Here is a 24,728-nt window from a genome sequence, read left to right on the forward strand (position 1 = left end):
GGTGCTGGGGGCTTCGGCTGCTTGGGTGGGAGTGGGGCTGGGGGCTCCCCACCCGCCCCGGCCCCCCAGACACACCCCACCCCTCCCACCCCCTCCGCAGCCCGCAGTGTCCCCTCTCCCCTGTAGCCTCTGTACAGTGGGAAAGTCGTTGGGTAATTGGGTCCAGATTGAAGATTTTAATTATTCATGAGGCTGGCAAGGGACTTGGGGGGTGGGGGGGGGTGGCTGCCCGGGTGGGGGTGGGGTGGGGAGGTGACGAGTCAGGGAGAGCTGGTGAACAATTCTGGGAAGGGTAGGGAGGGAGGCAGGGAGAGGCAGCGTGTGCATGTGTGATGAGCAATAGCTGTGGACCTTACAGTTGCTGCTAACTGCCCTGGTGTGTGTGTGTGTGTGTGTATGTGTGTGTGAGAGAGAGAGAGGGAGAGAGAGAGGGAGGGAGGGAGGGAGTGGAGAGGGTGGGGGGGAGAGATAAGAGAGAGAAGAGGAAAAGGAGAGAGGAGAAGGAAGGAAGAAGAAGGAAGGAAGGGGACAATACGATCATGCTGTGCTGTATGAGAAGAACAAAACAGGTAGAGCTGAAGATTTTTATATTTCTTTCCGTTAAGAAATCCCCCGGGCTGCCGCGTGTCCGTGGGGTGCGTGTCTGCCTGAGTGCGTGAGGGGCTGGGGTAGGGGGGTGGAAATTTCAGCTGCTTTCAGCACACGTCTCTTTTGCAATTCTTTAGCATCTTGCGACTGAAGGCTCTTTTCACACCCTGCAGCGTGACTGTTTTGCCTTTCCGGGGCTGGTGATGTGGGGAAGGGGGGTGGCCTACGTCCACATTTGGGGAGCTACCAGAATCTCCCCTCTATTATTCTTATTATTTTTTAATAGTGGGCAGTTGTATTGCCTAGGATTTTCTGTCTGTGGTTCTGAGGGTGTGGATGGGGGGGTGGGGGGTGGAGGGGGGGGGGCAGGGGTGCGGCTGGCAGGAAACGTGATGAGATCTGGCTCTACCTTGGAGATAAAGGAAGCGACTCCTCATCTTATGCCAAAAAAGAAAGGATGCCCAGTGAGCCTTGATCCCTGGTCAGAACGCTTTCTATTGCTCCTGGCTCTGATGAATGGGAGATGCTTTATGTGCATGTGCTGTGAGGGGGCTCGGAGGACAGGTGCATTCATTTTTTTGTGTTACAGCAATCTGAGCAAGAATTAACCTGAAGCTTCTTTTTCTCCAGCCTATGCTATAGTGAAAAATGCAATTAATTAATAACAAAAGCATTAGCCAGGGGAGGGGGAGAGTCACCCTCATTGCAATACCCTTCATAGTACAACCAGTTAGACAACTGTGCACCAGCTGGTAAAGAGACAGAGGACCACGCCTCTGTTAGCTCCGAACTCGGGTGGGATAAGAGAAGCTCACAGTGTGAACCTGTTGGAAACCAGTTCATTCTCTATTGGTACCACCTGGCTTTTGCTGTAAGGGAATTGGGATGATGAGAAGGTTTGGGTGGTGGCTAGTTTTCAGTGCCAAATTTTTTATATCCAAAATGATAATGAAATGGAAAAAAAAAGCTACTTAGATCATTCTCCCCTCACACTTCCCCCTTTTATTTTGTGTGAAAGCCCAAACATGCTCGTGATTAAGAGAGCCTATTTTGGCTAAATCTCTTAGACTTCCTCGGGAAGATGCTGGATTTGTGCAGTTGAAACTTTGAGGCAGGAACTGGCCCCAGATATCTTTGTAAGGCTTTTTAGAAACTTCCCCGATTTACGGATTTGTAGGTAGTGACAAGGAGCTGTGGTCCTTCTTTTGAGCGCAGAACTCAACTCAGTCTTAGGTACGGCACCATACTGATTACTTTCTTTCTATATGGGTACATTTATATATCTCTTACAATATAGCACTGCAGTATTCTGGAGCAATAGCTTAACACACTGATGTGAGTAACTCCAGTTACTGTAGAACAGCACAGAGTTGAAAGAAAATGCAGGTTAAAGTGTGTTTCTGAATGGAGATGTCTGTGTTACCAAACGAAGAAGCAATTTTGTAGAATAATGGGGAGGGGCAGGTGAACGGGATAGGAAGAGACCCTGCATCATCCTGTGTTTTTCCCCAGGCAGGTTTTTCAAATGCTTTGCAATTAATGGTACATTCATTAAAATCTGGAGGGAGGTGGTGGTGGCTGGGTGTGTGTGTGGGGGAACATGTTGCAGCCAGCCAGCGGAGCACATTCAGCTGGCAAACACGGGATGAAAAGAGCAGAGGAGAAGGAAGGCAGACGGGGAGGCAGAGTGACAGAGCAGTGGGCGGAGGTGCACAGCAAATTTTAAAATAAAGTAGGTAGTTCTGGGATTCTTTGGAGTCAGAAGAGAGCTATTGGAGGAGGGGGATAATTTTGCCCATACCATTACAGGTTGGGCATCAAAGCTCCTGAATAATATTCCAATGTAGCTGTTCTTTACATCTCCATGGGTTTACTCCTGTCATTTTAATTCTGACATATTTAGAAATGCATGGCATGCAGGTATCATGAGCGCACACAGTTGTCTCTTCCCACTCTGTACATTAATCCGCCGCATGGTACACACCCCTTTGCGCGTGCATGTGCAGCACACGTCTCCACTCTCTGGTCGTTCGCATCTGTACTACACATATGCACAAGCACATATGCACTCGTTTGCACATGCTTTCTGATCTTTATGCAGCCATACAACCTGAATGTGCCTGCCCGTGCATATTTAGTCGATGTTCCTAGGCTCAGAGCCCAACTCCTGCTCCTGTACCTGAATACACACCACAGTTGCCAAACTGGCAATACAGCAGTTCGCTCAGCAAAGCTGGTGGATACACCAGAGGAAGCTTTAATATGGAGAAGAAAAATACCTCGGTTTTCAGCTTGTGCTCTTCCTCTGTCCCCACCCAGACCTTTCACAGAGAGAAAAAGATGGAATGGGTTCTTCAGCACAGGCAGGAGTTTCCTTCCCAAAATAAAGACAGCTCTCTGCAAATTATTTTTCAGGGGAAGCCCCTGGTGTCCCGCCTTTCTGGCAGCTAAAGAGCGAAATTCTGAAATTACAGGCTTGGGCGTGGAAGAAATCTCTTCACATTTGTGTCTAGGTGTGCGTGTATGTGTCTGTCCTCCCACCCCTCAAAGACAAATATGTTCACACACTCATACCTTGCAGATTATTCTTTCTTGTGGGTGCGATGCCATTGTGAAGAGTGAAGTATCTGACTGACTGTGCCCGCCCATGAGAGATGTAGATAGCTCGATGTTGTCATTTCTGCCTACAGTTGATTGCAGCTCTGAATCTGTGCCCACAAAATATTCAGCTGAAAGGTGGCATAACCAAAAGGCTAGGTCGAGCAAATTTTGAAAAAAAATTGAACTTAACCTCTGTTGCCAGCAAGAGATGCAGTCAGTAATACGCAGAGCTGGATAGTTAGGTAGGTGGCTAGAAATGCGAGTGTTGCATGCACCGCATACTAGAACAGATGGACGTTATGGGGATATGTGCTCAGTATTGGATTGCATGAGTGATTAAACAATAACCCGCAAGCAGGTTTCCCACTTGTGGGTGAGATGAGTCTCATTCATCACCAGCCATATCCAACGGCTTCTCCCCATTCTGTCCTCTCCTGCTCACCCCAGTGCTGGAGAGCCAGCGGCTGCAAAGGTTTAAACCTGCCACACCCAGCAAATCAAAGGAGGGAGAGGGGAAGAGGCAGTCTGCATTTCTTTCCCCTTCCACACGAGCAGCATGAATAAACAGGGCTGTACCTCTAAAGATGCAGTTTAATGCAATTGGAGAAAGAGAAAGCATTAGGGAACTGTTCTAGCAATTACAGCCAGCCGGCGAGGTGTCTTGTCATTCCTGGAACTGCAGAGGTGTGCAGGCAGGAGGAAATGGTTGGAGAAAAAAAGAGGGAGAGAAAGATGCGTGCAGAGTTCAGGTTTTCTTTGCCTCAGGTTATTAAAATATCTCGGACTTCATTTAGAATAACTTAATTATGCCTCACAGTCCAGATGCTTCAAAACTTGCAAGGCATGGTCTTACCTTTAAACACCAACGTGCAGAGAGGAAATGGGGCATTTTAAAGGAAAGGTGTCCAGCCGTGCCCCTCCTCCCTCCACTTGCCAGCGTGGTGTAAATCACCACAGACCATTGACTTCAGGGCAGAGGCACTTCATCTGCACCTGAGGAGAGTCCAGCCACCGCCTCCGCCTTTCTGAGACACACCGAGTGGTTCTTGTGCTGCTTCCAGTAAACAATTGCTGCATGGAAGTTTAATTACTCCAGGTCCTTACTATTTCTCTTCCTGGGCCGATACCCCTGGGATTTCTCCTGAGGAGGGTGTCTCCAGAGAAACACCCCTCCCACCTCCCTGTCCTCCTCTGCTGCCTTTGCTGACTATTAGAGACATTGATTTCTCCTAGATCGCATAATGTAACTGTTCTTAATGGCACAGACAAGCCCCCTCCTAGGGAACTAATTGCAGGCAGAGTTTCCAGGGGAAGAAGGACGGTGGTAATGCTTACTGGGAAAGAAACAGGTCTGTTGATCCAAATTGCCTATTGCCACTTGCTCCTGAATGAGAATCCCAGCAAAAACCAGTCAGGCAGTACCCCCCGGTGTGTGGAGGCCTCCCTGCTGAGGGGGCTTCGTTGCATCTGGTACCTGCCTGTGCCAGGCTGGGTGCACGTGTGCAGCCCAGGGAACTAACATGTGTTGTCTGAGGGCTTGTCCTGTCTGAGTGAGGTCAGAGCTGCTCCTGCCTCAGGATAAGAAAATGGGCTGTAGCTCCTGGCTCTGCCCGTGCCGTGCTGAGATGGTGGGCAGCACCTGAGGATGAGGCATGAGCGGGGCTGCTCCTGCCGTCGCGTGGCTTTGACTGCCTAGAAGGAGAAGGTTTCCTCTCAAGTGCGCTCTCATTTCAGACCAGCTGTCATGTATTCTGTGATGCCGTCTCAGGATCTAGTAGCCATCCCACACAGACATTCTATTTCTCTCTCCCCATTTCCCAGAGATCAGGAATTCCCCACCGCTGGCAGCTGCCAAGTTGCAAGGCCTTCTTGTGCTGGTGGGAAGGTGAACTGGGCCCTTTGCCCATTGCAAGATGAAAGCAGGCTTGATAGTCGTGCATGGTGTAAATGAAGGATGTGAATACCTGCTTGGGTTCACTGTGAGGCATGTGCTCCCCTCTGACTGCCATCTGCTCCACGTGCAGAGGACATGGGGCACAAGTGGGCTCTGCCTAGTCTTTACCGAGCAGGCATGTCTATGCTGAGGGATTGGTGTATTAAGAGCTAAACCAGCAGGCACAGCCTGAAGATTGCCTCTGCTTTTGGCGGAGATAGTATGAAGCAGAAGCACCAAGTACATATAACCTGAGACCTCTGCGTGCTCCCAGTAGGCTGGTGGTGCGTTACTGACTACTGTTTCTGTCCATGTGTTGCTAGCCCATGCATCCTTCCCTCTGTAAAACTCTCCTGCTATCCCCTCTTCCTGCACATAAATGACTTGCATCTCTTCTGTTGCTTTGGGCTTCCTCCTTACACAGGGAAGACTTTGTTTGGATTTGGGAATGAATGATAGCTCTGATGACACTTCCAGGCTAAAGACACCTAAGGATGGGAAACCTGTTGGTGGCAGCTGTCTGTAGTGATGCCCTTTGGAAATCACGATGCAGTTCCCCTGTTTGCTGTGATTCGGATAAGTCTCAGGGATAGATTTGGCAGCAGTCCATACCTGGCTGCATCTGAGTTTTGAAGGCCCAGTGTCTGGCTGTAAGGCAACAATCATAGCCCAGTAGCTTTACACAGGGGAATGCTGGGCTGCTAAAAGGAGTTTGGTCATCCAGAAAGGCCCAGTCGAAAGTACACATGCCTTGCTGGTGGAAATACCAGAATACCTTGCTCTGGGAATACCAGAGCAGGTATCCGTGTGAAACACCTCTCAACATCTGAAGTCCAAACTCAAAGTCTGGAATCCATCCACATTCATTTAATCTATAATTCCAAGATCCTCCTGAGCACACTGGGAGGTGACATGTAACCTCAGAGCTCTGATGGCCTCATGTGGAGAAGGTGTTTATATTTCCTTAGGGCTGTCTCTATCACCTGCTGAGTGTGTGTGTAAAACTCCATGGCTTTTCGTGGTTGCAAGCACCACAGGGCAGTAGTTAGTATATAGGAATTGGTTTCGGGAGAGCTGTTTTCTCTTTCTAGCAGTGCTATTAACCCGCTTTCTGACTTGATCTAAGCAGTTTCTCAGCCTGTCATGGCTGCCTCTGCAAGATGTTCTTTAATTTGAAAACTAAATAATTAGTGTGTGGGGAAAAAAAAAAAAAAAGAGGATTCAGATGCCCTCAGGTGAGAGCTGCTTTAGACAGGCAAAGCATTGCTTTATCCATCCTCAGTCACTCCTGCAGTGCTGGGATGTTTATTAGCCACTTGAGTTCCTTTAACACAAACCATTGATTTTCTTCCCAGACCCAGGCTTTATTACTATGGGTCAGAGCCTGAGTAGGGCTACAACTTAGTTTTCTCCCTACTATTCACCAGTGTGCTAACTCATCCCCTACCATCACAATGATCCAGCCTTTAGAAACCTACAATATGTGTATGGGGTGGAGGAATAGTGTAATGAAAATAGTGATTTATTTTTTAATATAACAAAAGGAATTTGTTCTTTTGGAGTTACACTGATCCTGCGTCTCCGCCTGTTATTCACTTTGTCTCCTCTCCCCATCTGTTCTGCTCATGTTCCTCCTGCTCCCTTGACCATGCAGTTGTCCTGCTGCTTCTTCTCCTCCAGCTGGGTACCAACCCTCCATTAGGCTGTGCTTCTTGAGGGCTTCTGCTGGCAGCTTCAGCCACTATCACCAAGGTCCTATTCCCTTCACCCTTCCTGGCACTGGTATCAGACTGGAAGCTGGTAGGAGGGAAAACGACATGGGTTCTTCCTTTGTGCTTCCAGTCACTTTTGCAGCTTCCCCAGTTCTCTTCCACTTGGTCAGCTGTTGCAGCTACTGCAAATGAACAGCTACAGACAGAGACAGCAAAGTGATGCATCTTCATCTATCACATTGCTGTTAGCAGAAGTAAAATGTAGCCCACCCCCAGCAGGTGGCTGTGGAGGGGTATGGCTGCTGTAGGAGCAATGCCTGCAGTACAAACTAGTATCACCATTCCTGCTTTCTTGAGGGTTCATACTTCTTCTGGGCTTGTCCCTTGGCTGCTGATGCCACTGTTGGGTGGCAGGCTGGCACGATGGCCCAAGAGAGCCTGCCTTCCTCCCACCAGGACTGGTTGGCTGTGATGCCTCAAAAGGGAAGCCAGGATGTACTTATATTCTTTTAAATTATAGCCAATAAATGTCAATCCCATTCATTACTCATCTTAATTCTGAAGTTTCTTGAATTAATTCCAGCTATAATCACTGTATATCTCTATTTATAGAAAGCTGGGACATCTCACAATATTTAAGATTTCTCTCTGTAGGAGACACCTTTTTGTAAGGGCTGGTAATTAGTAAAGCTAATAGGCTGTAAAAGAATCCTAGTCACTTGGTTTGAACGCCCCTAAAACTTAGGGGTGGAGGGGAGTGTGTTTGGATCTGAAGCTAGCTCTGAAGCTGTAGGTCAGAGAGCTGCACTGAAATGATGCTTGTGTGCTTCAGAACTGGGGACACCTCTCTCAGGGTCAAGATTTAAATGCTTAGCTTGGTGTGTTGGAGTAGTCAGGCTGGCAGCTTGCGAAAACCTGTACTGGACAGCTGAGCTGGAATCTGTCAGAATGGAGACTTGGCCTGATCAAAGATGCAAAACAGTGGTTTTAAACCTTCCTGCTGTTTGCATTTCCAGTGGAAAACCCAGGGACACTTCAAGCCCTACATAGAGTTTTGAGGACAGAAACTTGCCACAGAAAATTGATGTTTAATGTTGACCATTAAAATTGCAGTCAAAAGCATGCTAAGGATGCAACCAGTCCCACCTAAATCACAGGATCTGGCAAACAGCCTTTCCCTTGTATCCTAACTTCCAGTCAGAACAGCAGCTAGAAGAGATTAAATCCTAAGGAAAGGGCGAATGGAGCAAGGAAAAATATTTCCACCCAAAACAACTGAAGAACTGAAGCTAACCGAAACCTCCATGAAATAGGAAGAAGATGGATAACTTTCACAGGATAGTTAGTATCTGAATCAATACCTGAAACTTCCCCCTTATAGGGTAAAACTAGATGTGAAGCAAAAGGAACCCTCCATTTTGATGTCACTGTACGAGACTCTGTGGAAGACAAAATAATTGACAAATTAGTGAGAAATGAGCCCTAATGGCTTATAGGAACTTTTAGAAAATCTTTTGAAGTTAAGTTAATTCCTCCTTATGTTCTTTGTTTTCTTCCTTTGAGTCATATGATTCCACAGTTCAGGAGGAAGATATCATAAGACAATGCCTTATCTTGCGGAATTTCATTACTTTTTATTTAGGGTGTGCCTGACAAGAGAAGTCTGAAATGTGTCACAGTATTTTACCATTGTTCTGAACTGAGAAATACTTGCCAATCTAAGTTGAACTACCTTCTTAGAGGCGATGGTCATGGGCTGTAGAACTTTAGAGCTTCCTTCCTTTCTAACTGTGGAGGTGCCTAAATTCCTAAGATAATTATGCTTACGTCTGGCAAGTCCCCTAAGCATTTAAAGGCTGCTTGCTGGCATGGCTACATGATCCTTAGTTTTATAAGCAATAATCAGCTCAATACCGACTTAACAGCTAAACACCTTGGGATCTACAAACCAAGTGTTCTTCCAGTTGCTTTCCCTGCACAGCCAAAATGGGTAAGTTTGACCGAGTACGCCAGTCAAGTGTCTGTGCAGAATGCATCCAAGAGGAAGGGAATGTACTACCTTCCTTTTATCCAGAAAGACTTTGATTATAATCAGAGTATTTACCTAGAGATGTGGTGAATATACCATCTCTGCCCGAGTAGATCTGTACCCCCACCTCCCAGGAAAATGTGCTATTAGGCTATAGAACATACTGGGACCAGTGTTTCCTGGAGACGCTGATCTGTTTTGCACAGACAAATAAAATATTAATTGGGCCAGAGCAAAAGGATATCATCCTGACTCTCTACCTTAGTGTTTATGATATTCATGGAGGGGAGGGAAGAGCTTTGGTTAAAGCTTTGCATCATGTGTTTTCAATAAGGCCAAAGCGTTTTATGTTTATTTTGCATGTCTCCAGTAACATGATCAACTGCAAGCTGATGGGTAAAGCAATCAATAGGAGCCACAAAGGAGGAAGATCAGGATCTAGGAAGAGGGCAGAGCAAATTAGGATGTACTGATGGAAGACGGTTGTTTTAAATTGTCCTAGTTTATTTACAAAGCTGATGGAAGCAACCTCTGAACCATGAGCTTTGAATGCTTTGAGGACTCATGAGGGCTGAATGAGGTGTCAGAAAGCTGAAGAAGAACAAGGAGAAGTAAGAAATTACAGACTACTCAGTTTAACTTCATTCCTGGGGAAAAAAATATGGTGGAAATAATCAAATAAAGGAGATTATTAGGAGCCAGCACAGATCTGTCAAGAATAGATCATGTCAAACTAATTTAGCTTTCTTCTGTAACAAGCTTTGTGGATACAGGGGAAGTAGTTGTCATACCTTGTCATTTGTAAGGATTTTGACATTATCTCACAGGCTTTTATCATAAGTGAGGCAAAGAAACATGGTCCAAAGGAAAACATTACAGCAGGGTTGCAGAACTGGTGTAGATAATCCTACTCTATGAGCAATTCTCTACTGATTTTGTGTTGAAACAAGACTGTTGAGAGGGTTGCCACAAGCTTGAGCTGTGGCCTGTTAGTGCTTCATGTTTTCATTAAATACATTGTGCTTTGTATTTTAATTTTGGTCTGGATGACTGTCTAGAGACAGTGTTCTTTAGAATCTGCAGATGGCATGAAGCAGGTATAGGCTGGTGGAAGTTACTAAAATTCAAGGCAAGCTTGTCAAACCAAGGACCTGATCTGAACAGCATCAGAGTGAATGTGTAGAGGAATGAAGGCAGGTTAATTATCATTGATAATATACAACTGTGGGCTGGCTTCAGGGGTGGTGGGTTGGCTGATGTAGACAAGGTGCAGCTGTGGCTGGTTCTGTTAAGGGGTTGAGAGCCGATGAAGAGGGAGCAGCCGAGGAAGAAGAAGCAGAGAGAGCATGCGCTCTGGATGAGGAGAGACAAGGAGAAGGCAGCAGAGGGACTAGTATGAAGAGTATGTTGGTATGTGATGGTAAAAAAACCTCGTTGCAGCTTGATAGATTTGAGAGTGTTGCGACATGAATGTAAAGTGCTCTCTGTGGGAGTGATTAGCAAATTGCAGTCAGCTGTCCATGGAAGCCAACAAGCCAGTTAGCTCTCCTTCAGGAGGGGAGACAGGGTCTCTAGAGGACCACAAGTTCAAAGTTAGTCTAGAATGTCATTCTGTTGTCAAAAGGAGAACATCATCTTACCAGTTTGTGCAAATGGGAGTATAGGCTCTGAGATACAGCTAATAAGGCTTCAGCTCTGATTGAGAACATGTAAGTCTCAGCTGAAGTGTCATGCCTTAGTCTTGTACTGCACTCTAAGGAAGTGTGATCCAGTGAGAGACAGTGCGGGCTGGGATGCTGATAATTGCTGGAGGTCAAGGGAAATATAATTTGTGAGGAAAGACTGAAATTAGGGTTGTTTAACCTAAAAGGAATAAGGCTGAGAGGGGTCAGGATGCTGATCTGGGAAGCGCAATAAAATGGGAGTAATCTGTTCTTCCTGTCCAGGGTAGATGAAACAAGGACTAATGGTCTTTAATGGGACATCAGAGTGATTCAGACTAGCCTTTAGGAAGAGTCCAAAACGATTGTGACGCGCTGGAATAGATGGTTTGAGAAAACTACGGCAGCTCCAATCACCAAAGGGCTATTGGATGTACTTCTGGACCAGAGGATGGACTAAATGGTCTCTCTTAACACTATTTTGTGTTATTAGTGTCAAATATTCACTGAAGCAGGATCTGGACCCAATCTGTCCTCTTGCAGAAGAGTGCTTAACCAGTAGGCTATAAAGATATATTTACTTCTATGCTCTCTCCCTCTCTGGCTTCATGCTTATTTAATTCGTCCATGAAAAAAAGTCTTAAGAGCTTAAGCAGGAAAAGCTAGGAGCAGCTTACTCTAAACAATCTTCTGTATGAGGAAGGTAAGACTTAATGTCTTTTGAAGTGTAGTAGAGGTGAATTGACATCTCCCATAATTTAAGGAAGCCAGTGTCTCCACTGAGATACTAGATAAATACCTGTCTTCTGCATGCTGTCAGAGAGAAAATATAGTAGGGTGGTTTTTTTTGTTTGTTTTCTTTTTTTTTTCTCTGGGCAGGGGTTCAGGGCTTGGAATCTAAAACACTAGATGCCTCCCTGATAAGCAGAGCAAGATGCCTAAACGTAGATGGCTTAGATGCCACTGTCTTTTCAATGTTTGCTAAAGGCATTTGTTTGGTATATTGTGATACTGGGGTGCCTAGTTCTCTCCATATTTTCTAGTGAACTTAAGACTATGGTTTTCCTAGACTTAGCTCCAACATTTGTCTTCTGAACGTGGACGTCTTCTGGATTTCCACACTAAGGTTCCCTTTTCATCATCCTCAGCACAGGATTATTACAAAGGGTTTATCAGTTGGTGGCTTCTTCTGCCAACATGAATTGTCTCAAAGCATTTATATGGCAGCCACTCAGAAACTTCCAGCTGGAGTGCTGTAGCCCTACTAGCACTCACCTTCAGTGCTTAATCCCCTCTGCTCCCATTATGATGTGTCCCAGCGGTTGCTGGGAATACTGAATAAAACATGCTGAGATATAATATTCACCTTCACTGATATATTCTCATGCAGCAGAAAAGCTACTGCTGCATGAGAATATAGGACTGAAGCTAACCTGTGGTACCTTCCATTACCACACGCCGAGTCCGTACAACCCTCGGGAAGATATCCTTTCTTTGGTTGTTCCAAAGCCTTTACACCGCACAAGGGGGGGTGTGTGTGGAACAAGACACCCTGCCTATAGTCAGGATTACCCAACTTTTTGGGGATGAGATAAATTGTAATAGTCAAAGACAATCTTTTCAACTACATCAAATTTGGATGAGTGTTCCCTGTTTGGATAAGATTTTTCTTGGTAGGGATCTTCTTCAAATAGACACCATGTTTTTTTAATGTGTTACTTGACTGTATCTGTTGAGATTGGAGGAATAAAGCTTTGAAAATGTAAAGAGTTTTGCAACCATTTAATAAACAGCAGTTGCACCTTTATAGTGTAAGGCAAAAGAATGCCACTATGATTTCAAATGGTGAAATTTCCTATTTTCTTCCTTTCTAGTTTACATTTTTAAAATAAAGAGTTTAAACACTTTAGCATACATTCAGTTTTCAAAGTCAAACACTTAGAGTATAGAGAATTAATTAAAAGGGTTGCCTGTCCATCTTTAATTTGTCTTCTCTCACATATAGGCATAATTATGTGGTCCTTAATTATAAGATCAAATACTGGTAATTTCTTTTTTCAATAGGATCCCTGTCTCATTCAGTGCACAGAATGGAATATACTTACGGACCGAATGAGTTTTGCTGTAAACGAAGGTGTTTTCTATAGGTCTCCTGTTTCATTTACTGCCAGTGATAAAGGTTATATATTGAATTGGGCAGGGGGCTGTTCAAAAACAGAACAATGGTCTCATGTTTTGGCAATTCAAAACTGCCCTGAACAATTAGGCTTTTTCCTGCCTTTTGCTGTGAGTTCCTATGTAATATGAAAAAGCCATATAAATGAGGTTTTCTATGGGTGGCCACTAATTGGTGTGTTCTCATTTTCTGGGTTCTCAGTCTGAGACACCTGGGGTCTGACTTGCAGAAGTGCAGAATCGGCATTGTATGGAGTTCTGCTCTCAACACATACACAACTGGGGAAATGGTAATGCAAGACATGGCAAATTAGGGACCCAAAATTAGTAGGTGCTCTGGCCATTTGACCTCTTTATGTCTGATTTCACTGTCTGTAAAATGGAGATAACAACCCCACCTACCTCCCTCAGAGAACATCCATTAAGGCTCGTGAAGCACTGAGATATTATGGCCAAATAACACCACAGAAAAAGACCATGAGGAAATTAGTATTCTGCATTCGGTGATGGGTTTGAATGATATGTGGCAAATGAGGCACTTTGCCATGCCTGAAATTAGGATAACGGGAAATTACAGAATCACTACCCACTCAGTGAGCTCTGTCTATCCTTTGTAGTAGCTGGGGTGGGGGGAGACTTTCAAGAAAAAAAAAAGATAAAGACTATTTATTATAAGGCACATGCATAAGAGACTCAAAGCAAGGTTTCACAGGTAGCCTCCATTTAATGTTTTCTGCTTCAACCTTTACCATGTGCCCAGAAAGATGCTTGTAAGACAGGCTTTTTATGTAATATATGACTCACGCTACTTTTGTACTTGTGCCTGTGAACGATGGGTTGCAAAATGATTAGGCAAAAATGGGCCAAATGTGTTACCACTGAAACTAGTACTACACTTTTCACTGGTGTCAGAAGATGTCAGCTTAAATCCTTAACAAATCAAGCCTGGTTTTACTCCCTTTGTATATGAGGAAATTGAGGCACAGAAGAAAGTGGAATTATCTACTGAAGTAATTTTGCCTGTTTTCTCTATATACAACCAATAGCTTTTAAACTAGTATTCACTTGCCTTGCATGAATTTATCTGCAAATGACAGGAAAAGCTAGGGTTTGTTCTTCTTCCCTTCTCACCTGGCAGAAATAGCTTGAGTAATGCAAACAATTTGCTTTATTTGCCAGTCACTTTGTATTTGTGACTGTGGGAGTCGGGTGTGTACCTGCCTACAGGACTCTATGGGAGGATCTCCTGAGGAAGGGCAGAGCTGGAGAGCTGAAGAAGCAAGCTGGTCTATGGTATCACAGGTCCTATGTCCCGACCTTGGTGCTGTTTTCATGAAGTTCAGGCTTTTGATTGCTGCCCTGGAGGACCTCCAGATGGGGAGGTTGTGCTTGCACCAGGAAAGGCAGTCTGCATGGAACTCTGTGGAAGCTCCAGACCAGGATGGGTTTAAGAAAGAGGACAGAGCCTTCAAGCTGGGCCTAACAGGGAACCCAAGAAGAGGCAAGAACCTTGGTGATACATGGTCATACACTTTTATTAATGAGAGCCTGCTTGGGGTTTCTCCCTAGTCTGAATGTGCTGTTCTTGTTGCGGAGACTATGGATGTCTGTATTTCCTCCCTTAAAGCTCTGGTGTCCAAGATGGGACAGAGTTTTTCAGGCCAAGCACAGGTGGGATTTTTTCCCACTATTGCTACATATGCTGGCTGCTGATGGACTGATAAGTTGCCTCCTAGGCTTCTGTGTCCATGAATTATCTCCAGAAAAAAGTTTACTTCTCCCGTGGGAGGCACAAAGCAGCCTAACATTCTCAAGGGAGAGTTTTTCTTAGCAGAGACTGAAATGGAAATACAGAAATTCTAGTACAGAAATTCGGAAGTCCTGGAAAAACAGCAATTCATTAGCACTCTGTAAGCATGGAAGAAGAGCTGCGCTTATGTCTGTTGTCCTAAGATGTGCCAGCATGGCATGACACTGTAAACCTGCCACATCTAATCACTGGTTATGGCTTGAAGCCTATGCCTTATGAGGATACCCTGTCTCCTATTTTGAGGACCTTCTGCTGAGCCTGCCTTCCATGGCAGCTTAAGAAACCCTCCTCCTGCTTCTCTGGAGTTAAACCTCTGGCTGTCAGGACTGATACACAGTTGATGGTCAAGGCAGACTGATCCAGAGAGATACTTCATGGAGGCAGTGTAGGTAGCCAAAAAAGAAGGTCCTGTTGGCAGGTCTGGAGGAAGGATACTGTCCCTCTGCTAGTTAGGAGTGGAACTGGGAGGCTGTCAGTGCAGGGAGGAAAGAGTTCCCTTTGCAAATTGAATTTGTGGTTGTCCCTCTGGGTCAAACCTGATGCACGTTTGCCCAGAAGGTCGTGGAAGTGCAGATCTCGTGTTAGCATTTGTGAGATGGTGCAGATTTGGTAGTCCCTATTGCTCCCAAATCAGGTGGGGTTTCAGCCTACCCCTGGGGCAACTCCTGCTTCTGGTTTTGTCACAAAAGAAGTGTATACTGCTACAGCACAGAAATTTAGGGGGACGCAGAAAATGCACTGGACTAGTCAGGAGATAATTTTGTTGGAAGCACTTACAATCATGTGGCTCCACTGGCGGCTTCTCCCCATGGGAGAAACACAGACCACAGCAGATAATACTGTGTCTTGTAAGCACCCGCTCCAGAGCTGAAGGGGCCTTATCAAGCTAAAGTCAGGCTTCCCATCTCGTAAAATGCAGTAAGAGAGCCCACTGGTAGGGCTTGCTTTCTTCTCTTTCTCTTCTGTGGTTCTGACCTGTCCTTGCAGAGAGCAAAATGTGCTCCTTGTTGCTCTGCCTCCTTATATCCAGCCCCATTCAGTTCCATCTTTCACATCTGATTCGTTGCCTCTTAGCTTCACACAGTATGGTACCATCGATGCTGATATCCCCAACCTGTAATTTTTCAACTTCACTCCTGGGTACTTGCCTCTAAGCTTCTCCTGCTGTCAGGCGCAGCAGATGAGCGTATGCCGAGTAGCTCTGAGGGGTACCATACAGAGCGATTCTGCTGTTTGGAAATTTGTTTGTGAAAACTCCGAGCAGCGCAGAAATTCCTGGAGAAGCTAATCAGAATTGGAGATGGGCGCACAGTTTTTAAAAAAACACAAGTTTCAAGTACTGTGGTGTAAACAGGAGGTCAGTTCGCTGCCAGTGGCAGTGAAATAGCGCTCAGTTATACAGAGCGCAGGAAACTGCTGAACGGGATTTCTGTCATTCCTTTGCTCCACTTTTATCAACACCCTGTGCTTTTGCCCTGCAGCACCCCTGCTATTCCAGCTCTGATGTTGCAGGCGAGCTATTGAGTTGCTAAAAACTAGGCTAGGGTATAACTGATCCTTTGAACAAAGTAATTCTCTGTTCAGTAGCTTTTTGTACATATTAAATGATTAAATCTTTAGGGGGCTTTTCCCTGATGCAGTAATTGTGCACTCATTAAATTGCCAGATAAGACTTGCTTTCTATTAATTTATTTTTTGCTAAGAAAAATGTTTCGTTTTCCACTGCTAATCCTTCCTCACCTAATTCAAGGATGGCCAGCTTTTGGCTTTTAAGTCACAGGCAGATACTGAGCGATTGAATTATGACTCCCACAATGGAGATACATCACATTACTGAGAGTACACTACTGATTTTAGGACTGATTTTTTATCAGCATCTCCATGTGGGAGGAAGCTCTTAGTGGCTGCTGAGGCCAACAGATCCCTACGAGCTCTAGGACTCAGCTGGGCACCCAGTCTCATCCCATCCCACACTGGGTGCTGGGACCCTGGGGAGCCACTGCTGTTTTCCACCTGGGAGCTACTTGTTGAAAAATCCCTCACCTTACCTAAGGTACTGAGTAGGGCTGTGGAAGGTTTGGGTGTTTTTAAGATGCTCATGAGGCCAAGAGATTTGAACTCCCATGGTTTAGTTAATTGCATTTTAGAAAGTGAAATCTGGTTAACAGTTGAATTATCCTACGTTACTAGGAGCAGAAACAGATCTAGTTTTCAGCTACAACATAACCTAGTATATGTGTGAAAAAGACCGCAGAGAAACTATGTTAAAAGAAAGTTATTATGGCTGCTAAGTCAAGTATTAAAAAAATAAGCCTATATTGGAAATGCAATTGCCTGCACAACCTCAGCATGATCTCCTCTTGTGAATGTATTTCAGTACACTTCTAATAACAGGAACATGTTTTTCTTTCCAGGGATTCCTGCTGCATTCAGGTCACAGAATGGACAGTGCTCACTTAATGAGCAGTTATTCAATATTTTGTTTTCTCGTAATAAGACAGCGTGTGACCCCACAGCTTTGCTCAATAAATACTATTCAAACTCTGCTCTGAAACCAGAAATACTAATTTTCTCCTGGGTTGTCTTTTGATTCTGAGCACATCCCTAATGTTACTTAGTAAATCTGTCCAACACCCATGTGAGACAGCTGAGTATTTTTACTTCATTTTTTGCAGACGGACAACCGAGGTGCAAAAAGAGAGTTTTGGTCAGTAGGGCTTCCTCATTTTATGTGCTGAATTTGAGAAACGGAGGACCTGACTTTTATTAGTAGCTTTTATTTTCAATTGCACATAGCTGAAAACATCTCCCATTACTGTCAGCTGCAGCTCTGAGTGCTCAGCACTGCTCCAAATCAGATTCAAGGTGTTTGAAGCCAGCTACTCAGAGGTGCAGAACACGCCACTAGGAACCACCCTGTGAAAAGTATGGGCTCCACTAACAGAAGAATTCAGCAGCAAAGGTAGGGCAGTGTCGTAGGACAGCCATCTGTCAGCTGCCCTAATGCTGAGATCTTCTGTTCTCCTTTGCCAAGCCTCTGCTTCTTGCATTTTAACTTTCCAACTTCCAACTGCAAAAAATAGGTGTAATCCCTTTGTACCTGTGAATTTTCTAAGCTTCAAATATCCAGATTTCCTACTAATGCTTTAAGTCATCTTTAAGCTCCTTTGTTTTACTTTGCAATCTTTCAGCAAGTATTTACAAGCCTAGTGCCAAACAGTGGCAAGGTGGTAGCAGGCAATTTACAGAACTGTTCTAACAAATACGATTTATACAGGCAGGAGCCTAGCAGGGTTTTCAGAGAGCCTTGTTGCCTAATTTGCAGTGGTTTCAATTGGATTAAGGCAAGTAGGCATTTGTCAAGAACCCACCATTCGTTCCTTAAAACCTGGTCCTTTACATCTTCTTTCAGTCAAGCTTATGTTGACCCACAAGAGCTAAAGCATAGGATTGTATACTAAAATGTTAATAATTCATGAATGTTTGTAAAGTGCTGTGGGAGTACAATCTGGAAAGCAGGCATCTTGGGGGATGCGTTGTATTTTCTTCAGGCTTCAAAATAATTGCCTCTGCAACCAGAGCAACATATAGGTGGAAACTTTTTTTCCTCTGCTTTGCACTGAGATCAAAATGTTAGTTACCTGAAAGCCCCAATAGGTGCTCCAGTTCTGCACTGAGTACTCTCAGATGCTACTAAGGCTTATCCCAAAGCCCTGAGTTAGTGACTGGTTTGAAAGAGTACAGGCAGTGTTTGTGCATTTGTACTTCATTCTTTCTGAAAGGGATCAAATTACTCTTGTTGAATTTAATCTGTTTGAAAATATTCTGTATCTAGGATTGATTTCTGATTTCATTTCAGCAGGATTTAGTGAAGTGGTTATGCAAACTGACTTCAGATGGTGGATTTCTTGCAAACTACTCACTCCACGATGTTTATATATATATGTGTGTGTGTGTGAGTGACATCCAGTTTGTTATATAATATGATTTCCTCTCTCTGACTGGGAAGGAGGAAGAAGAAAGAGTTACTAAAAAAAAAAAAAAAAAGCCACACTCCTGGGCTAAAATTTTAGATAGGTAATCATTCACTATGGTGGAATTTCCATGATTTGTCTATTTTCACGGCTGAGGGACCAGTTATTCTGAAAAGCAGAGTACAACTAATGACATAACCTGGCCACATAATGTAGACATTTGCATATCATAATCTTTGCTTCATTTGAGCAGACCTACAATTTGCTTAACTCCAATGATGTATCTTATGAAGGGCTTAGTATTTTTATTGTTAATGGGTCAATAAATTGTACTGGCAAAAACCAGCCTTGTCCTGTGACTTCCTGAAGAATCATGAATTATGTCTCTCTACCAAGAAATGGCTCTATATATTAGAAGGTGCTAGGACAAAGCAAGCTGGTTCCTATATTATCTGGATTATTTTTCCTCTGCAAACCAATATGCTGACTGTGCCCTTTCTTGTGTTTAGCACACTCCCTTTGTCTTGACTCCTGTTGCTTGTTTCATTGCTTCCTTTCTCAGCACCACAAGGGAGATATATCCCGAGGATGTAGAAATAATAATGCTTGTCATCATCATAAATCCTCATGCATTTGCCTCTTCTCACAGTGGGCACCTCTTCTTTCATCTGGAAGCTCACCATTAGGACAATAGCAGCCTGATGGAAATGCTTGGAGAACTTCTGAAAAGTGTTTGACATCCTTCTGCTCCATCTTGTCCTAGCCTGCTCCAGCTACCCAACTTCTTGACATCCTCAGAAAACTAAATGTGCTGAACAGCATTTGGGGGAGGCTGACAGGAATTACAGCAGTCAGAATTTGGGGGAGGCTGACAGGAATTACAGCAGTCAGACTCAGGACTGTGTTTAACAATCTGTGTGGACTGCTATCTATCTATACGACACTCGGCCATTCACAAGTTCCCCTAAGGTTTTTTCCTTTTTTTTTCTTCTCTTTTTTTCTTTCTTTCTTTTTTTTTTTTTTTTCCTTAAATGCATAGCTATTTTCAGCACCATCCATGTTCATGGCTGCAGCTTTTCCTGCTGCCTTTGGGAGTCTGATCCACACATTGTTATTTTTAGCTATATTGCTAATTATTATTTTTGTGCGTATAGTGTTTCATTATTCATTAAAGCTGGGGAGACATTTTAATCATTTCTCAGTAGAAAAATGTAAATTCAGTAACCAAAGAAAGATCTCTGATTAGGGCTTAAGACTGCGAAGGAAAAGTGATCTGGCAAAGAAGGATGATGTGACAGGTGAGAGCTATTGAGGTATTAAGAAGCGTTACCAAGAAAGCAGAAACAAACTATTCTCAGCATGGACAGGATGCAGGGGGCTGGTCAAAACTCTGGGAGGAACTCTTTAGTTCAACAAAGGAATAAACTGACAGAGAAACCCAGAGAATCATCTTTGGAGGGAATGTCCAAAGACTGGTAAAAAACACTGCTCCTGTGTGTGTGTGTTGGGGGGTTTAAAGCAGAAGAAAATCATCCCTGCTGCAGTGTACAGGAGCATCCTAGAGGACCCTGGAGATTTCTAATTATTTACTTTTCAGTGTGTGACAAAGCTGTGTAGTGTGAGGTGACCCTTACTAACAGAAGAGGAAACACTGCACATTTTCTGGTGTTAGTTCGTCTGCGCACACTTCCCAGTGCTTTCTGTCTGGCTTTGCATGTGATCCTACGATTTTCTATTTTTTCTATGAATTTCTATTATATAATAGAGATTCCTATTCCAGAAACTCACAAGTGCTTCTAAGGATGAAAACACTCCTTCAGTATCACATCTGCAGAAGAGCAGGAAGAAGTGGAAGGAGCTTGGTGCACCCTGCCTGCCCAGCCATCCCCTCATCCTTGCCAGGAGTGCCTTTTCCCTCGACATCTCTGCTGGGGGGCTGCTGAGTAAAGCCTTCTACAGGGAGGGCTCCAGGGGTGCCTGGATATACAGGATGGCTGTAGATCACAGGATGGCTGTGCTACAGATGCACCAGATACAGTGATCTAAACTGTGTGCCTGGGGAAAGCACATTGCAATGTGCAGTGCTTTGAGGCTACTGCTATGCCTCCTGACTGAGGAACGGAAAAAAGCCAGAAGACTTTAGGACCAAGATGTTTAAAGGTTATTGAAGTCCTTTTTAATAATAACTTAAAGATGGTAAGCCCAGGGAGTGAAAAAAGTAGCGAGAAAGAACAGCTCTCCTGCAGCAGAAAGCTTAGGAGAAGCTCTGGGTGACTACTTAAATGTGGCTGTGACATACTAGCCCTTGTAAGTGGTGAATCCAAACACTTGTGGCTTTTTTTTTCCCCTAGCACATTCTATTCAACGTGTTCCTTTTGGCTGGAGGTCTTTTTAGCGCTAACTTAACAGTATCCACAAAGGGTCTATCGCAGCATACACTGCAGGCTTGCCTTCCCCCTCCCCGCTTTTTCAATAGGGCTGTATACAGCAGAGGAGCAAAGTAGGAAACAAAATGGCTCGAAGCCACGTGTGCATTTCCCGTAGCTTGGTGCCAGTCTCTAGAATAAGTGATTAAGCCCTGAGGCTACTGGGTCTGGTGTTCAGCTGCCTGTGGCCCCAAAGGATCTTTCCAATCAAAGCCATGTCTGTGCTCTGGTGACAACCCTACCTGAAGGATGGGAGAGGGGTATGGCACAACATAATGCCTTCGGCACTGTGCCGCTCAGGAGTGACAGCTGCAATCATCGGGCCTGATTCATCAGTTTTATGGACCCTGGAAAGCACTGAAGTTACACAAGCTGGATGTGGTCCCAGGCAGTCACACCCAGGTTCTCAGGTGAAAAAAAGCTGTGTCATACAGGTCCCCTCTGGAGAGCTTTTCAGGTTCTGACAGACACTTATGCCTCCTTTGAGGGTGTTCTCATCCTACACTGGCAGGAGGGAACAGAGAAGAATGCAGCTTAAATATTGCACAATGCTTTACCTTGCTGTGCATCTGAAGCTCTTGCAACGCTATAAACACTAATTCAATTAAGTTCAGAGTCCTTCTGAAATGGAACAATGTCCTCTCACGAGTCGTTTGGAGCAGCAGACCGCAGAGGTCTTGTAAAAACTATTCCTAAGTGAAAATGTTACTAAAATCAATGAAATTACACTCCACTTTCACCATCCAACATTGCATTTGGCATTGGCCTTCCAGTAAGATCTCAGTACAACTGTTTGTTAATAAGCTGTACAAAGTTTGGGATAGGAGGAACAGAGAGAGGTGGTATAGGTCTTCTCACGCTTTGCTGTAAGTCAGCGGTATCTAAGAGTTTATGGTAGGACCAGTGACCTGTCTTCTATATCTGATATCTTAAGAGTAGATTTAACTCTTCCCGTTCTCACCCGAACTAGTAACTAAGTGGGGAGGAAATACAAGATCTCTCTCCTTCTTTCTGTGCTTGTACTTCAACCATGTAAGAGGAACCAGGGAAAAAAATGTAGGCCAAGAGTGATTTCACAGAAGGTTTTCTATAAGGTCTCCAGCATCCAAGAGATGCTGCTGTTGTGAAGAATTCAGATCCATGAGAGGGGTCCATGTCTTACCCATTGCTTGTTGTGAATTCATACACACGATGTTGTGAAAGCCCTATCAGCCACCTTGCAGAAAATCTGTGGAGCAAACATCAGCACCAATGGTAGCACTGAAGTAAAGGCGGGTGGAGAAAATGTCCAGGACAAGCCAGAGGAAGAAGTACATGTGGATACATGAGGGCAATCTCTGGGTCACTCAAGCCCAGGTGGGCATGAAGATCCCCAACATAAATCAATAAACTGAGCTTCTACGACAATCAGAGCCAGCATGCACCACCATCATTCTCTCCTTCCAGCAGCAAGGCTGACACCCTGTCCTAGTGGAGCTGGTGTTAGCGGGGTCAGGCAGTCGCATGGAGCAAGCAGCAGAGCTAGTCCTGGCTGGTAAGGAGAGGCCATGCCACCGAGACCCATTGAACCCGTCAGAACCAGAAACTGAGAAAAAGCCAGCTGCCCCAGTGAGGAGATGGAGCCTATACCAATAGGTAGAAGCCTTTGCTATGGATTCCTTCTCTTTGGGGATAGAAAGTCCTGGTACACACACAGTTCAGCTCTGCAGTGGGGATGTGGGATTGGTCTACCTGGAACAAAAGCTGAATAGGTTATGAAAGAGGATATCTTAGGTGGAGCTGCTTTAGAGCCAGTTTATCAAATTACATAGACCTGCAACTCTGGTTACTTTGGTTTTGCTGGGGGCAGCTCTGGTGATTGGAAAGATTGTGCTCTGCTCCTTGGGGCATGAGGAAGCTGTTGGCTAAAGGTGGTGCTGTGGGTTAGGCTCTCTTTCAGATTAGAAAAACAAAAGACAAAAGTTCATTTCCAGGAGGAAAATGAACAGTGAGAAAGGCAGTGCTGACTTTACTGTCCTTGCCAGATCCTGATCAAGAATCCTTGTTGCTATCTTCCTCAGGTCACCCTGTCATTTCAGGTGGGATACACACCCCTGTCCCCCCTGAAGTTCAACTGCTGTATGTGGCTGTGGGCACAAGTAGCAGCTATAGGGTTTCACCCCAGCAGTAGCTGCAGTTCAGGACGAGAGAGACCTTTTCTTCTTTGTGCAGGTCTAGGTGTAAAGCAGTGGGGGGTGAAAGATCCTGTAGAAATACCACTGTCCAGATGCTCTGTGGAGCAGAAGTTCACTGTAGAGCCCTGTGAGAAGACAGAGGAGGTGGGAGCAGAGTCAAAATATTTTCCTCGTTGAAACCTTAGTTGACTGATGATGGGATGCTGATGGGATGGTCTGTGATAATTGAACAGGATATTCATGAGAGCACCTTGCCTCCCCTGCAGCACCACAGCCAAACGTCAGGTTTCAGGGGCAAGAGTAAGCATCGCCCTTTACGTTTTACAAGTAGGGTGACACAAAGCTACAAGCAAAGGACTGAACAACTTGCATTCCCCACGTGGATTTCCTCTCTCATATCTCCTTGGTGCCTTGGAGAAGCTGCTCCATCTCACTTCCCTCCTCCGCTGTGAGGAGTGGGGGAGCGGGTAAGGCTCAGCCCAGAGCTATCACACATTGACTCACCCACATCCCAGTCAGCCCGCTTACTGACAGGGGCAGCTCCCCAGCTGAGCACTGTCCAGAGGCTGACACAGGGTCCTCAGGGCCACTGCTAGCCCAGTGCTCATGGAAATGACAGCCAGGGTTGTGCAGCAAGGCGGCTCGGGCCAGAGAGAGTATTGCCCACACCTCTTTCAGCTGTAGCATAGTCAGTCATGCATATCTGCTCCAGGAGACCCTGCTCAGCTATTTAGCTGCCTGTTTTTTCTTGGTATTTCCCACTGTCACACCCTTTGGATGTGGATCAGTGATTCTCTCTCCCTTGCACTCTCCCCTCCTCTGTATCGCATCACTGTCATTGTGCCTCTTACTTATTTGCCTGTCTTTCATTCAGTGCCTTGGCTTTGGACAGGTTTTACCTCTCTTTTTCTTTCCTTTTCTCCTCTTCATTTAGTTCCTTTGTTCTTCCCTCTACTCTCATTCCTTTCCTTCTCTGCCTCGAGCTCTGTCTTCTCCCTCCCTTAGCCTTCCACCCTACCACACCAGCTCCTTGTAGTGCCCCTTCTACCCACCTTGGGTTTCAGCCCCACATCTCCCCTTCCCTGCCCACCCCTGCATGGGCAAAGCCTGGGGATGCACTGGGGTTGGGGGGTGGGGTGGGGGGGTGGGGAGATTGCTGCTGCAATAGCAGAGCCCACCCTCTAAGAAGCTTCCCAAACCACTGGGAATTAGTCTGTGCCTTGCTTTCCCTGATTGCTGGGAATGTTTGTTTAACTTCAATGAACTTGCAAATGCTTTCTCAGATTGCCCCCATTTCCAGTGACATAAACTAAAATAATAATAATAGAACAAGTACAGCCCTGAGCTTGCCATCAAGCAGGGAGGGAGCTACTTGATGCTTAGCGCTCTCTCATCACTGGATTGAGATATTCCACGGCATTGGCCGTCACTACTAGAAGGAGGTACCAGAGCAGATTCAAGGTTAACAGGCAGGTTAAAAAGAAGATTCAGAGACTGGATGGACTTGGAACTTGAGCCTTTCATTTTTATTCTGCTGGCTGCAAAAACCATGGGCAAACCAACAAGGAACACAAGCGGATGCTGAGCTAGTCTAATTGCCCATGGACTGATGGTCCCAGCATAAAACTTCTCACAATTTCTAGAT

At 45.1% G+C, this 24,728-nt stretch overlaps 1 protein-coding gene across 1 annotated transcript in view; it reads left to right on the forward strand.

The window, feature by feature from the left end:
* The first annotated feature begins 294 nt into the window (after nucleotides 1-294).
* GAP43 (growth associated protein 43) overlaps nucleotides 295-24,728 on the forward strand; it is a 61,367-nt gene continuing 36,933 nt past the window's right edge. Inside the window, exon 1 of the mRNA XM_037390408.1 lies at nucleotides 295-569. Within this exon, the coding sequence (XP_037246305.1) occupies nucleotides 540-569 (30 nt within the window). The 5' untranslated portion in view covers nucleotides 295-539. The remainder of the gene's footprint in view (nucleotides 570-24,728) is intronic.

This window comes from Falco rusticolus, chromosome 5, assembly GCF_015220075.1.
Source record: "Falco rusticolus isolate bFalRus1 chromosome 5, bFalRus1.pri, whole genome shotgun sequence".
Classification (NCBI taxonomy): domain Eukaryota; kingdom Metazoa; phylum Chordata; class Aves; order Falconiformes; family Falconidae; genus Falco; species Falco rusticolus.